This window comes from Solea solea, chromosome 3 (assembly GCF_958295425.1).
Source record: "Solea solea chromosome 3, fSolSol10.1, whole genome shotgun sequence".
NCBI lineage: Eukaryota > Metazoa > Chordata > Actinopteri > Pleuronectiformes > Soleidae > Solea > Solea solea.
In genome coordinates, this window is record NC_081136.1 from 33,271,542 (window position 1) to 33,285,911 (window position 14,370).

The 14,370-nt window shown below is 43.7% G+C and overlaps 1 protein-coding gene across 1 annotated transcript in view; it reads right to left on the reverse strand.

Annotated features, from left to right (window-relative positions):
• Positions 1 to 14,370, reverse strand: part of tmtc2a (transmembrane O-mannosyltransferase targeting cadherins 2a) — a 52,358-nt gene that overhangs the window by 22,584 nt on the left and 15,404 nt on the right. Inside the window, exon 2 of the mRNA XM_058625891.1 lies at positions 4,312 to 4,912. Within this exon, the coding sequence (XP_058481874.1) occupies positions 4,312 to 4,912 (601 nt within the window). The remainder of the gene's footprint in view (positions 1 to 4,311; positions 4,913 to 14,370) is intronic.

Consider the following 14,370-nt stretch of genomic DNA (forward strand, 5'->3'; position numbering starts at 1 on the left):
ACACATATTGATTTATCTGTGGAATATTTGAGTGAAAAATAAAAGCCTTGTGGGTTTGGGATGAGAAAAAGAGAAATGTTCCTGACTGAGGTGGGACGCTTTGATGTGACAGAAGAATGAGGACGCACTCTTGGCTAAAGAGCATCCACGCGTCATTTCACAGTCGGATGCTTCCGCGGCAGGAAAATTGGCCGCAACGTTCATCAAGCCATAAGCCGGTCGCACGGAAAAAAGAAACGCGAGGGCCCTGCAGCGCTCAATGACACAAAATGAGGAGGAGGGAGTCCATAACACTTAAATTGCAAATGGGTACGGACACTATCGAATCCCTCCATTATCCGTGTGCCTGTGGTAAGAAGCTGCCATCATTCATTCAGCAGCTTCTTCCACTGGAGCGACTACAATCCGAAAGTGTTTCAGAATTTGAGAGGATTAGACAGGCATCGCGTTTAATAAAGTCTTATTTCTCATTTGATTTCACACCTGTGATGTAGAGCTTTGAAAGCAGGACTTGACACTTAGTTAGTCACAGCTCAGCGTTTGGACAAGTGACTTCAAATGAAATGACTTCTGCTCGCTTATTGTACTAATAAACACAAACAATCTCCCTGGGCTATGTCAAAAACCTAAAGCCTCATTTATTACACACACACACATTTTGCCACCAAAAAACCCTGAAAAGTAAGAAGCATTTCCAGAGCTAACGTCCCCGTCTTTCACTTCCTCGCCCTCCCTCTGTCCTTCATCGTCTCATTTGAAATCTCATCTCGGTCTGATTAGGGAGTTAATAGGATGAGAAATGGAGTGCCGGTCAAAGCTCGTCTGCTCCTCTGTTCCACTGGAGCTGATTTGCATTCGTTTATTGTCTGCGGCGGCAGCCAGGTAATTCTCTACGCTCCGGTTTTTTTTTTTGTTAGAAAAAGGGATGAAAAATCTGCAATTTTCCAAACCAAAGAGGTTCCCATTCAGGACCAACGACCCCCGCTCTGATGGGGGCGTGTGTGACACACGAGACACTAAGTGGGTTTTAGGGCACAGTGGGTAAGAGACCAAGGACAGATAAAGGGAAAGGAAGTGAGAGCATAGTTTCCTTCTCTCTCGCCACTTCTCTATTGACGTCCCTCTCCATTTTGTGTTCCCATGCGTCCTGAGACGTCTGGCTCATGATCGAGGAAACAATTGCCCTCATGTCTGGCCGCGGCGCGTAACGAGCGCCCCGCTAAGATAACCGCGACTGGGGCGACATCGGAGGGCATTAGCCTGGGTGATAAACGAGCCAGATGTGTTGGTTAGTGGCGGGGGAGGGGGGGGCACAGAGATTCTGTCCAGAGCTATTGTGTCTGGGTAGACGGGTGGAGGCTGAATGATGATAGTCCCCACTCTACTGCATCATAAATACACAGGAAATGTGTGTGTGTGTTTTTACAGAACAGCACTGAGGGTGATGAAATGTTTCCCACTGTAATGTAAGAGATAACAACACCTTGTGCTTCACATAGCCATGGTTGTCTCTTAGTCTTTGCACACACACACACACACACACACACACACACACTTTCTTTGTGGAGAAGCAAATTTAATGAGAGCAAAACCTAAAACTCCAGAGACGCCAGTCAAAAATCGCACGATTTCACTTAAACCAAAAATGCTCATTTGCACAGTGGAAACCTAGTTTTCTAACTCAGCACGTGGAGCAAAATGGAAATCTAGTCCTATCCTCCTCTGTACTAAAAAATAAATACAACATTTAAGAAATAAATAATCGTCTTATTTATTTCTTAAACGTTTTTTTATATAAGAAAATGTTGTTTTAGATTTCGGTCGACCAACACGGCACCGATAGCCTGGAAAAACAAGGCAAGATTGACTTGATTTGACTCATTTCTAACAATAAAACAATACAAGTTGTAGTCAGTTCTTTAGTAAGGTTGGGTCATTATTCCAATCTGTATATGGATGCAAAAAAACATCACTATTTTCTGCACATGGCACATGTAAACTACCGCCAGTAGAAACTTCAACCTGCAGAAGAAGAAGCTATTTTCTGTTTCCTGTTTACAAACCAGCAGCATTCGAACTCACGCTTGATCTGTGTTAAAATGTCATCTCGTCTCGTGAGTGGACCTTTTTTATCTCCCAGCTGCAACGCTAAGCAAACCCTTAACCCTTTACCAGGTCAAAGAACTGTATTACGTAAGTGACGCAGACGTCCAAAAAAACGCGTAAACCATGTGTTGCGGCGAGATCTTAGAAATGAGAAGAAAGAGAGAAAAGCTTTGTCCTGAAATTGACCAATCAGCGAAGGCTCAGTCTTCTCCTGCATCTGTGGTCATTTCTAAAAAACGAATGATGGTAAAGTGATGAAAAATGAGGTGTGGGGAAGCCGGGAAAACGTCTAAAACATGGTCACCAAGGACCAGGACTGGGAATAAAATGTCTAAATTGTTCTATAATGTTGTAAAATAATGTTCCTTTCACTTTATTTGTGTTTTTTTCTTATATATTCTTACATATATATGTTCTTTTTGGATAAAATTACAATAGTGCCCTGTAAAGGGTTAAACCAGGGTTTCTCAATCCTGATCCTGTGCCCGCCATGTTTTAGGAGTTTCCCTGACTCCAACACACCTGATTCCAAAAAATAAAGGGGGGGTTGTTATCAGGCTTCTGCTGAGGAGCTCATCATTTGAATCAGGTGTGTTGGAGTCAGGGAAACGTCTAAAAACACGCCCCCAAGGACCAGGATTGAGAAACCATACCTGGGTGACGTTGTATTGTTTTCCATGTCTCTTTGTCTTATCTCTCAATTATGTTAAAAAAATAACTCTTAAATGATTCACCAGAATACAGTTTGAGAGGGTTGTGAAAAGGCACACACGAGTGAGTCACTCCTGCCAAGCACAGAGAAGGGGGAAAAAAAGACTTAGATCATAACTCTGATCTCCGGGCCGCTCGCTTGCAGTCGCACGTGCACAATCAGGTCCTAACGTGTGTGTTTTTTTTAAATAGAATGTGTTTTCATATGGCTGCGAACTGTAAATAAGAGTCTTTGGGTGTCGACGTCACAATTTGTGCGGCAGCGAGCACAGAATACACAAACACTCGCTCAGAGCCAGGCCGTCCTTGCTCCATAAACCCAAGGGGACTTTTTATTACGCTTGTTTAATGCGTTTTACGAGGGCCATCATGCCGGAGCTAAGGAGCTGTTTCCCTAATCAAATGTGGAGTGTCTGTGCAAAGAGGCTTTCCAGTCAAACACCGATCCCCCATAATCAGATGAGTCACAGCACCGTGGCTGTCCTACTCGTGTAGCGTCAGTTTGGAGAGGGGAAATGGAGTCACGTATGTGTGTGCGTGTGCATACTTGGACAAAGCTTTTTCCTGCACACTCTGTCACCGCACATAAGAGGCCCCGAGATGCTAACTCAGAAGCTACATTTCCTGTATCTGATGTTTGGTCGCGGGGCAAATTGGAGTTGGTGGCAGCGCTGTTGAGGAAATGGAATAACCTCCCTCCCGTCTACGTTATAGTTTCTTCCTGTTTGCGGATGATGAATGAGGAGAGTTCCGTTTTGGGTGTCGCTTTTCACTGGCAAACAGCACCTGACAAAAACACATACCACTTCCACATAAGCAAACAATCTTAAGTGAGAACGAGAAAAAAAACAAAACAACTTAATTCACCAAACAGGAACCATGAACAGCTGCCTGGCTTAGGTTTGCCTCTGAGCTGAGGAAGAGGAAACTGGATATCAGAGGTTGGCCGATGATAATGATAGTGTGAAGCATTTAAAAGCCGATGAATTGCCCCAGCACCCTTGCAATAACAATATCCATTACAATATAAGTAACTCAGTGGTGTAATGACTGTTTAGTTAGTGTCGTAGAATGGAGTAAAATATCCCTTTATTAAGTAAAAGTGGTAATTACTGGACTATTACGATACGTTGCATGTGTTTTTGCAGAATTGATTAAATTTCTGAGGCTCATTGAATGCAACTCCTAGCTCAACAGGCTGTGGACTCCACATCTTTGTATCTGACTCTACATCGTGTCATTTCATGGGGTCTTTTAACAGTTGTTTTTGTTATAAAGACATGGGGGAGATAATCGCGTGCGCAAAATATAGATATAAATATAAATGCACAAATATAATATCGTTCCATCATGTGTGCAGACATGCTACTAGCTAAATCTAATGATCTGCCGCTCCACGTGAATAGGCAGAGGCAGTGCGGCCAGGTTCTAAAATGCCCTGTAAGACAAAGTCAGTGAACACACCACAAGCCCCAGTAACATGCATTCACATACCTTTCCCAACAAGAGGAGAAGCGTCTGGCGAAGCCGGAGTCTCTGGAACACGAAAAGGTCGTACACGGCCGACACGGCCAGCACCGTCACCCCCTGTTCCTTCCACAGCATGCTGGCAGTCGCACACCACAGACTCCCCAGCATCCAACACCAGGCGACTGAGGCACCACCGCCACACCGCCCGGACTCAAAGACCCCGCGGAGTTCACAATGTCTCGAATAGCAGAAAAGCGACAGCAAGAAAAACAAGGCGGCGCCGACGTCCGCCCTCCCCACCACGCCGGCCACGGCTTCGGTGTGAATGGGATGCGATGCGAAAAGGAGGCCGGCCAGCAGGCTCCACAGCCCTCCGCCCAGCAGAGGGCGACTAAAGGCCGCGAAGAGCGCCGTCACCAGGCCATGCAGCGCCACGTTCAGCAGGTGGTAGCCCCAGGGACGCAGGCCGTGCAGGGTGTAGTTGAGGCGGAACGAGAGGGTGCAGAGTGGACGGAAGGACTTGTGGCTGCCGCTGTGCGTGAGCAGGGTGCCCCAGAAATCATCGTACACAATGTTGGTCCACGGAGTCTCTGGGAGAAGGTCCTGGTTGGTCTTGATAGCTCGGCTGGAAGAGCAGAAGAGACAAAAGATGGATTACAACAGCAATAAACTAAATTAAACTGTGATTCACTCATGAAGAAACACATTCATAACGATACACGCATAAGTGGAACTTAATAGACAAATGCAATAAGTGCAGAAAGGCAATAAACGGTCTGTCACTGAAGATGCACACACACGGCATGCACATATGTGACAGGTGCACATGCAGGTTTTAACGCTCCTGAGGCTGCTGTGGGTTCCCATAATTAGCCGATCATTATGGGGGACACGGGCTGCGTCCGCGTGCTCATAGACGGCGGCAAATGAGTTCACCGCGGGGATTGAGCGTGATGAACGAGAAGCCGAGGCGACAGCAACAACAACAACAGCAACAACAACAACAACTCAGCAGCAGCAAGAAATAAAGCAGCGCCGCGATGAATGACTCTCCATTCACTTTAGATTCATTTTAATATATAAGGAGATCATGGAGCATTACTTTGAAGTACAATCAAGTTTTAATTGGCATGTAATAAGGAACAAGCAAACGGCAACCATTGATATTTGCTAATTGCCTGGTTCCAAATTGCAAATTTGATTTCATGGTCTAGAGTTAGTTGTTTGACTCTATCAATGGTTTTTGTTTTTTTTCCCCCCACTTTCTTTGTTCCACAGGAGCAATTAAAACATATAAATAAAATATTCACACTCATTAAAAAAACACTCCAACTGATTCATTCGTTATTAAAATAATTGGCAACTCATTTAGGGGAATCGATTAATCCTCACAGCCCGATAGAAAATGAGCAAGTCATATTTTGGACGCTGTGTTTTTTTCCAGGGTCTGATCGCTGTGACCCAGTGGCGACCTCCTTCTCTCAGGTTTTCATTCTCATTATTAGAGCTTTGTCACACCACGGAGGGGAAAGGAGCGCGACGCGGTAGCAGCCGAGGACTTCCTTTGTCTACAGATTTTTAACTCGGAGCTGAGAGCATAGTGTGGCGGCGACAGCAGTGTGTGTGTGTGTGTGTGTGTGTAAGCACAGCAAGAAAACAGGCAAAATAAACACAAAAGATTGATCATGAAACACAGAAAATGGCAGATACAGTTCCAGTGTGAAAGTGATAAATGCCCACGGAATCATTCCTTCTTAATTTAATTTGTTTTACTTCACATCGCGTGAGATACAGTAAAGTCCACTTCCTGGGATTGTTCTCCATCAAAGAAAGGCAAGTGTGTAAGTGTGTGTGTTTCTCAGGCTCTGGAGCCAAAGTCTCCGCGCTCCAGTATTTCTATGAACGGAGTGCATGACATCATTCACTTTACCAACCACTTGCTGTATCTCAAAATCGGAATTTTTGAAGGATTCGCTGGGGGGGAGGAGGAAAAAAGTGCATTTTTGTATTTTTCCCATCAACTGTAAAGTGATTATTGGGGCGAAAGCCTGTGTCGTTCACTCATAACTCACCTTTTATCAATACGGCAACTTTTTGTAGGTGCAGTGCACTACAGGAAGTGGTGAGGGCAGTATTAATTCCACTGCCGTGACTGCATTCAATGACCACAACAATTTTGGTAATTTGTCATAAAACAAAATAAACTGCTCGTTTTAATACTAGATTAACTGACCCATCTCAAGTGCTGCTGCTATTTTTTTGGCGTATCATAGTTTTTACTAGTTATATTGATGTTATTGATTATGCTCAGACCAACTAACTAACTGTAGGTGAAGCGTTAAAGGTCAAGTCTGTCCCTTTAAAGCAGGGGTTTCAAACTCAAACGAAAAAGGGAGTTGGTGAAGTGTATATCCCTACAATGTTCCTCTCACTTTTATTTTGACATCCTTCCTGTCCTGTTGATTGTCTGCCCCGCCCTAATGTGTTTCACCTGTGTCTTGTTTGCACTCACCTGTGTCTGATTGGCCCCGCCTCCCCAGTGTATTTAGTCAGCGTCTGTGGCAGCTCCACTTTGGTTTGTTTGTTTGCTTGTGTTACGTGCGTCTCAGCCCCGTGTGTTTCTCTGGTTACGCTTCGTTAAAGACTCGTTTTGAAAAAAAAACACATTTGGGTCCCGTTACAATTACATGTGATGATGTTTCACGGAACTTTCAAAATAAAAGTTGTTTGTTTTTACATGGAATGAATGTGTTTATAATGCGGAATAAATCTTTAAATAAAAAAACAAACAGTTTAGAAGAGAGATTGAAACCTCTGCTTTAAAGAGATTAGGGCTCTAATCTCTATAGCGCCCCCTAATGTGAAAACAGAGGCAAAATTGAGTCCCACCGAATTTCCCCAAACTTGGTGGAGAGATGTTATAGACCAAGACGAACAAAAAAGTCAACAGTAACCATGGCCTCAACTCAACAGGAAGTCGGCCATTTTGAATTTTGGTGTCCATTTTGGCGATAGCGCACCCTACGTAAATGAGCTAGTTAGCTTTGCTTCTTGGTAGTTAATAAAACAGTTTGTCTGCTGCAGATTATTTTGTTGACATTATAGTCGTGTTTTTGACTTGATACTGCTTTGAAGTTTCTGTTCTTATATTGTATAATATGTAATTAACCAGAGCAGAAGAGACAAAGGATTTGTTTGTTTGCTTAACTGGACAAAATAAATCAATATAACAGCATGGACATTTAGTTTTCTTTCAGGGTGCAATAGTAGTATTTTTATTTAGTTTAATCATTCTCTGTGTACAAGGGCCTCCTTTCAAACAGGTGATATCGATTTGAAAATGATCCATTATTTCGTTCCTACCCGGAGAGCGTAAAGAACGTGCCAGTTTCACATGACGACAAGATGACTGTGTCCCCCCCTTTCCCCCATCGCTCCGTTGGCAATAACAGCCCACGTTTCGCCCTCACCCACAGCTCACCCGCAGCTCCCCCGCGCGCCCCCGGCTCTGGCACGACTCTGTTCTCAAATCACTGTGGTGATAAATAATTTAAATATTCAAATCAGCACCACCATCCACTCATCTCACCCTCCCTGTTCTCCCCGCAGGGATGAAAAGAATGCATTAGCCCTGAGGGTTAGTGAGTGTGTGAGTGAGTGAGTGAGGGTGTAAAAGAATAAATAGTGACACACACACACACACGAGTGTCCGTCCGTTGTGTGTATGTTGTGCGCGTGCACGTGTGACAGCAGAGGCCGACGCTGACGGCTTCATTGAGGCCTGACGCTGCAGCGCTGCAGATATCGAGGTCTCCCAGAGCGAGGGCGCTTTTGTATTCAGCGGCCGTATAAGGGGCAGGCCGCGGGGGCCACTCCATTCACAATCCTCTACAAGTACAGGATGGGTTTGGTCTTTTCATTTTTCTTCTTGGGGGTGGGGGGGGAGGTAAAATTTTTAAGGGATTTCCATTAGAGACTTTGGCAGTTAAGGGGCTTTTGTTGTTTTTTTTCATGTGTGATTGGGCGAGGTCTCTTCTTTCACACCTGTCACACACACCGCTTTTCGGCGTAGAGAGAATGTTGGTCATCTCTCTCTGCTCTGTGTGTTTGGGTATGTGTCGTTTTCAATATGTAAATGAGCACCCCCACCGCCCCCCCGCCCCCCCGCCAACAGTGATCTCACCACCAGTGATTTGCCTTTTCATGCCTTGTGGCTCAACCACAGAAGCACACGGAGCCTCTTAAAGGGACCGTCGTCCAATATAATATGCACAGAATGTGGGAAAAATAGGAGAGTTTACGCTACTGTAATTACGCGACGGTTTGTGCCGTCGGAAAAATTCCAACGGTTTCTGGAAGTGTGGTTATTGAGACAAATTCATTAGTCATTATTTATCCCTTTTTATGTCAAGTATTTTATGTCGTAATTAGTGACAAATACGTCATATTAATGTCATTAAAAGGCAACCGAAATTGCCTAATTACAGATTTTGTGGAGTACACAACAAAATATAGAAGGTTAGTCAAGTTATTGTTTGATCTTTTCATATATTACACCTTTTTATATCACTTTAACCTGCTGAATTATACCTAATTGCATCAATGCATCATTTCCCTGACACTGGAGTAAACGTAGTCTCTTTTTAAATGATGGTTTTCAACTTAAATGCACTTCTTCTTGTCCTTTTTCTTCATTGGTTTGTTGCCATGGTGTAACGCACCAGTCCTTTTATTTTTAATTTTTATTATTATTTTTTTAAAATCCAAATCTTTTGAACCTTGTGTCGTTTGTTTGCTTGTGTTGCCAGGCTACTGACTCACATCTGACCAAATCACACCCACATACTCCCTATTAACACAAAAATAAGCTGAATTCTGAGGCTTAAAACCTTAATAAATAACAACTGTGGATGGAAAACGTAAACTTTGACTGTCACCGACTTGTGACCGAGCTGATTTGAGACCAGCATCTTACAGTATGTAACCATGCTTTTGACATCTAATATAATGCTTATCTTTACGATAAGTAGAGGTTACTTATTAAAGTAACCATTTTAAGATTCAAGATTCATTAAGGGCTCTAGGTTGTTTATTATCCAAGATTTAAAAGCTGCACTTTCAATCCCTGAGGCCCCGGTGATTATTCGTCTAGTTAACTCTTCACGGAGACACGTTCTCTAATTGCGTCGCAGTAAAGTTCACTTTTCCGATTTTTGGACATGCGTCTCTTGTCATGTCCTCCATCCTCACTCCCTTCCCTTCACTTCCACCTCTTTTGTCTCCTTTCTTATCTCCACTATCTCCCTGATTAACTGCATCTGCTCGCGCAGTAGCACAACCTCGTATGACCGAGCTCTATTAAACTTCCTTTTCCGGGGCCGAGCGGTCGCGGAGCTAATTAAGGACACGCGCACAACTGGAGTCAACACAGCCGCCGCTGCCGCCGCCTTTGTGTGAGAGACACGGAGAAGCAGATAATTACCACTCTAGAAATATGGAAGAAGAAAAAAAGGGAAAAAGTCTCCGCGCGAGACAAAAGGGACAAAACAAAGGAGGCAGAGAAGCTGCCACTTATTTTATAAACAAGTAATGTGTTTGCACATCCACTTGTCGTTGAGTGTGGGGAAAGAAAAGGAAAGGAAATTAAATGGGAAAGAAAAAATCAACCAAGACTGAAGAGAGTTTGAGTTACAGCTCCGATCCGAGGAGACGATGCCTGACATCTGAACAGCGAGAGTTAGGGTATTATCTTTGGAGGAGAGGAGAGGAGAGGACAGGAGAGAGGGAGGCGTCAGGTCAAGAAGAGAAGTCTGGCTCCTTCTTCCTCGACTTCGGGGACGACTGCGTAGTCCAGATACCGGTCCTTTGCCTCAGTTTGGTGTCGGTTCAACAAAGATCTAATGTTGAACACTCACCGAGACCTTTGTGATGTGCCAGTTTCAGCTCAGTCTATACTGAGTTGTTAGGTTTGTGCATAAAGAGGTCATAAATTCAACGGACAGATAACCAAAGCCGAGAGGTCGTTATAATCCAGAGGCTTTTCATCTCACCTGTGTCAAAAAATGTCAACTAATGTCAAACTAAAAAGGCAACAATGAGACCAAATCAACAGAAATCATCTATTCTGGACATTTTCCAACAACAAAAGTCTGTAAAATGTTACTTTTGTGTTGTATCTTCTGTATTAAACACATTTTTAACGTTACCGCACAGCACTAATGTGTGTTAAAGTCTTCTAAATAATGAGGATAATAAATGCCATGACAACTGCTTCCATAATCAATTTCAGTCTGTTAACAGACCTCGTTTGAAGTCTGTCAAAAATCTGAAAAACATCTTCATTTACTGGCAATAATTAGAAAACATTGACTTTTCTTCCCCCCCATGCAATATTGGCAGGAGGCCTGCAACCATTTATTCATTTCATCCTTTTATTAAGATTCACCCTCGCACTAGCACTGGGGTAAAGGGCAGTGTATTAAAGGCAGAGCGAGTGTGTGTGTGTGTGGGTGTCGAGGTCCAGATCACCTCTGTGTTAATCCAATGCTAACAGGATTAGAGAGTAATCACAGAGTGCATGGAGGTACTGAGACATGCATGGAGGTCGGGGGGTCAGAGAGTAATCTGATTTAAGATTGTGTGTGTGTGTGTGTGTGTGTGTGTGCGCTCACACTGCACATGTACAGCCTGAGCGACAGTATGTAACCTATACGATAAGCTCCATGTGGTGTTGCCATTGGCAGGAAAACACTGTTTCCTGAGAACACTGCAGCTGGTCGAGGGTACAAAAAAAAAAAATCCCATAAATTTCACCTCAATGGTCACTCAGGCAACTGTGAGCACGTGGGGATCTGGACCGCGTTCATCCATCACACGCCGCAAGGCTGAACGACCATGCGCGAAGCCACTATGCCATTTGCCGCCCGGGCCCCAGAGTGAATCATTCATTGGCTGATTATCAGCTGCAATAATCCTGCCAGCGTGGAGCAGGAGCTGGCAGATGATGGCGGTGATGAAAGAGGGGGACGTGTTGTGAGGGGGAACAGCTCACTACAGTTTAATCGTTTTGTGTATTCGACCTCAGCGGCGGCTTTACGGCGGGGTGGTTGCGATAACTACGTATGTCGTTGAGCGTCGCTTACTACGAGGGACGGTGATCATTTGGAGACTGAATCTGGCGACGCACAGAGGCCTCGGTGTAACCCTGGCACTCATCATTTGTCTGCAGAGGGTTCCTCATTATGTCTTTGTTGAACCGAACCTAACTGGGGGCAAAGGAGCGATAACTGGGCTACGCAGTCCTCCCCCTGAGGTCAACTCTGGGTATCGGCAGAGGAAGGCGCCAGACTTCTTGACCTGACGCCTCTCTCCTCACCTCCTCTCCTCCAAACCAGAGATATAACTTAACCCTTGCATCAAATCCTATCTAGAAGGACAGAGGAGACGCCACACTGTCAACATCTCGTTCATGTTTGGCATCGTCTCAGTTCTCCTCGGATCTGAGCGGTCATCTCACCTGATAATCCAAATCTCCGCGACACACTTATTAAAACGTACTTTTCTATTAGATGCTGCAGGGATGCTCAATGTTGGGCCTTTTTGCCGATATATCGGGAGCACTTGGGCCGATAACTGATACCGATATATGTGTGAAATTGACATACTTTGCTTACTCATATCATAGGTAGTGTCCTTGCTGTGTTTGTCGATGTCCGATAATACATTTGGAAGCCAATATCTAAGGGAATCTGAACACAGGTGTGGTCGAGAGCTCAGAGGAAAGCTCCGTTTGCCTCTAATAATAAACCTGGTGACAGCCCTGCAACGTCAGCTGTTTTTCCAGTCATGTTCCCTTATTTCAGGGGTCTGAAACTCAACTCGGGGTGGGGGGCTCTGAGGGTCTGGTCCGGTCAAGTGAAATAAAAGACAAAACCTTTGGAGAAAATGACATCGAAATAATAGTATTTTTCAAAATAAAAGGGTTTGCTTTGGTATGGAACGATACATAGTTCCCATTGTAAACATATTTCTGATTGAATTGATGCTCATTGATTCTTTGGTGCTGACCAATGATGGACCAGAATCAATTTAATACAGGTGCTCGATAAGCCCTTCTAAGATGGAGGTCGAGATGGTCGTCCACTAGCCAGGAAGTCGACGTTTAAATCCGTGAATCTTTCAGTCTGTGTGCAAGATACTGATTTAAAAACAAACAAACAATTGCAATCACAACTTTATCTCTGAACAAACATTATTTAGAACCATGAAGGAGCAATCGAAGACCATGCTAATCCTGCCACTTAATTAGGTGTCATGTGTACCTAATAAAGTGGTCGGGGAATAACAGCGACTCACACACACACACACACTCGCAGACAATACATAAACACACTGATAGAAAATGTCCTTTTAGTTGAGTTTGTGTATCTGTAGGCTGAAAGCTTGGGAAGTGTGTTATTAAGGGTGTGTTCAAGCAGAACACGTCAACACCACCACTGGCAGAACAATACCACAGCCAGAAGTGGCACCGCCACTTTCCCACACTCCCAATACGGGGAGGAGTGGAGGGGAAAAATGCATAAACATCAAGATAGCATTCATAAACTCTGTCACCTCGCCAGCGGTCTCGCTGTGACAGATTTACGCCGAGCCGTGCGGTGAGGCTCTTCCCCTTTTTACTGGTGTGTGTGAGACAAAATCTGATTTAATTTGGCAGATTTTATGCCCAGCTCGTACGTAATTATTTGTTTCTCTCCATCATCTGAAATGTGTGAACAGTCGTAAGCGGCTGCTGGATGTTGTTCAACAGAGCTGGGCAACGAAGAGGGCGGTAAATGTTTGTAGGTGAGACACAAGAGGATGGAGTTTAGTTTGTATTCAAAGCACTAACCTACTATTTTTTTTTTGATTTTTTTTTTTGATCTTCTGCTCAGTTCACTGGGTCTATCTTTTCATTTATTAAAAATAAGCCGACCTGCAGCTGGCAGCAGTTTCCCCCGGGGCACAGAAAAACCATCAAGATGTTTGGTGGAAATGAATAGGGCCGTTAACTTTGACTACACATGCAGAGATTATAGGGACGGCACAGTAAACACCGAGTTATTTATTCTAGACCTACTGTAGACCTACTCCACAGCTAATGCAGTAAAGGTTAATATTTACATTTTTGGTGCTCAAAATCTCATGCGACGAATGTATGTGTCGACTGTGGAAAACACATGTTTGTTTAGGGGGGTATTTACTGTATAAATATGTAGTAAATATACAAATGTGCTCAAAAAGGCACGAAATTCTGCAACGTAATAAAAACACAACTATGAATTGAAGTAATCTAAATATTTAAGTTTTCTTCTTGTTCATTCTGTACAAATATGTTATTTTTTATTTCATATACTGTATTTCCAACAGATATCTGATATTAGGAGACATACACTTACTAATATTATTTGAGTATAGCTCTGAAATAGTTAATATTTCAGATTTATTTCAACAGTTGGTGTAAATAACTCCACCCAGTGGAAAACAATGTTCCAAAATGCATACCAGACATTATTCAACAAGACGATGAAAAACAACAAACATTTTTATCTTCCACTGACATCAATATCAACCCAAATTCCAACTATTTAATTGCAGTAATCCAAGGAATAATCACTCTTCATCACAAAAATTCAGCTCTTTCAGCGTACAGCGCTTAGAGCTCTTAACTTAACTGATTTAAGATAACGCTCTCCGCTGCGTCCTCTGTTGTCCAAACAGCCAATCAGGACAAAACTGATTTCTTCCGGTGACTCTCGGGTTCAAAGAAGCTGAAACCGTGTGAGCTACGCGTCAGGAAGTCGGGCCGTAAGACTTTCATGTCGCCCCATGACGCTCATTTCCTCACTTTAAATAGGTCCAGAGTCGAGTCATTGTGCTCAAGGTGAATATGTGCTGGACACTTTAAAAACAGACCTTGACAACAACTTTAAATATACAGTATGTACTTATTTTTGTCCCCCGAGTGAACACTGTAAACACGTCCTCACAAAGACAACGGAAACCAAGCAAGAGTTGTGTCCATTATGTCTCAAAAGCACCTGG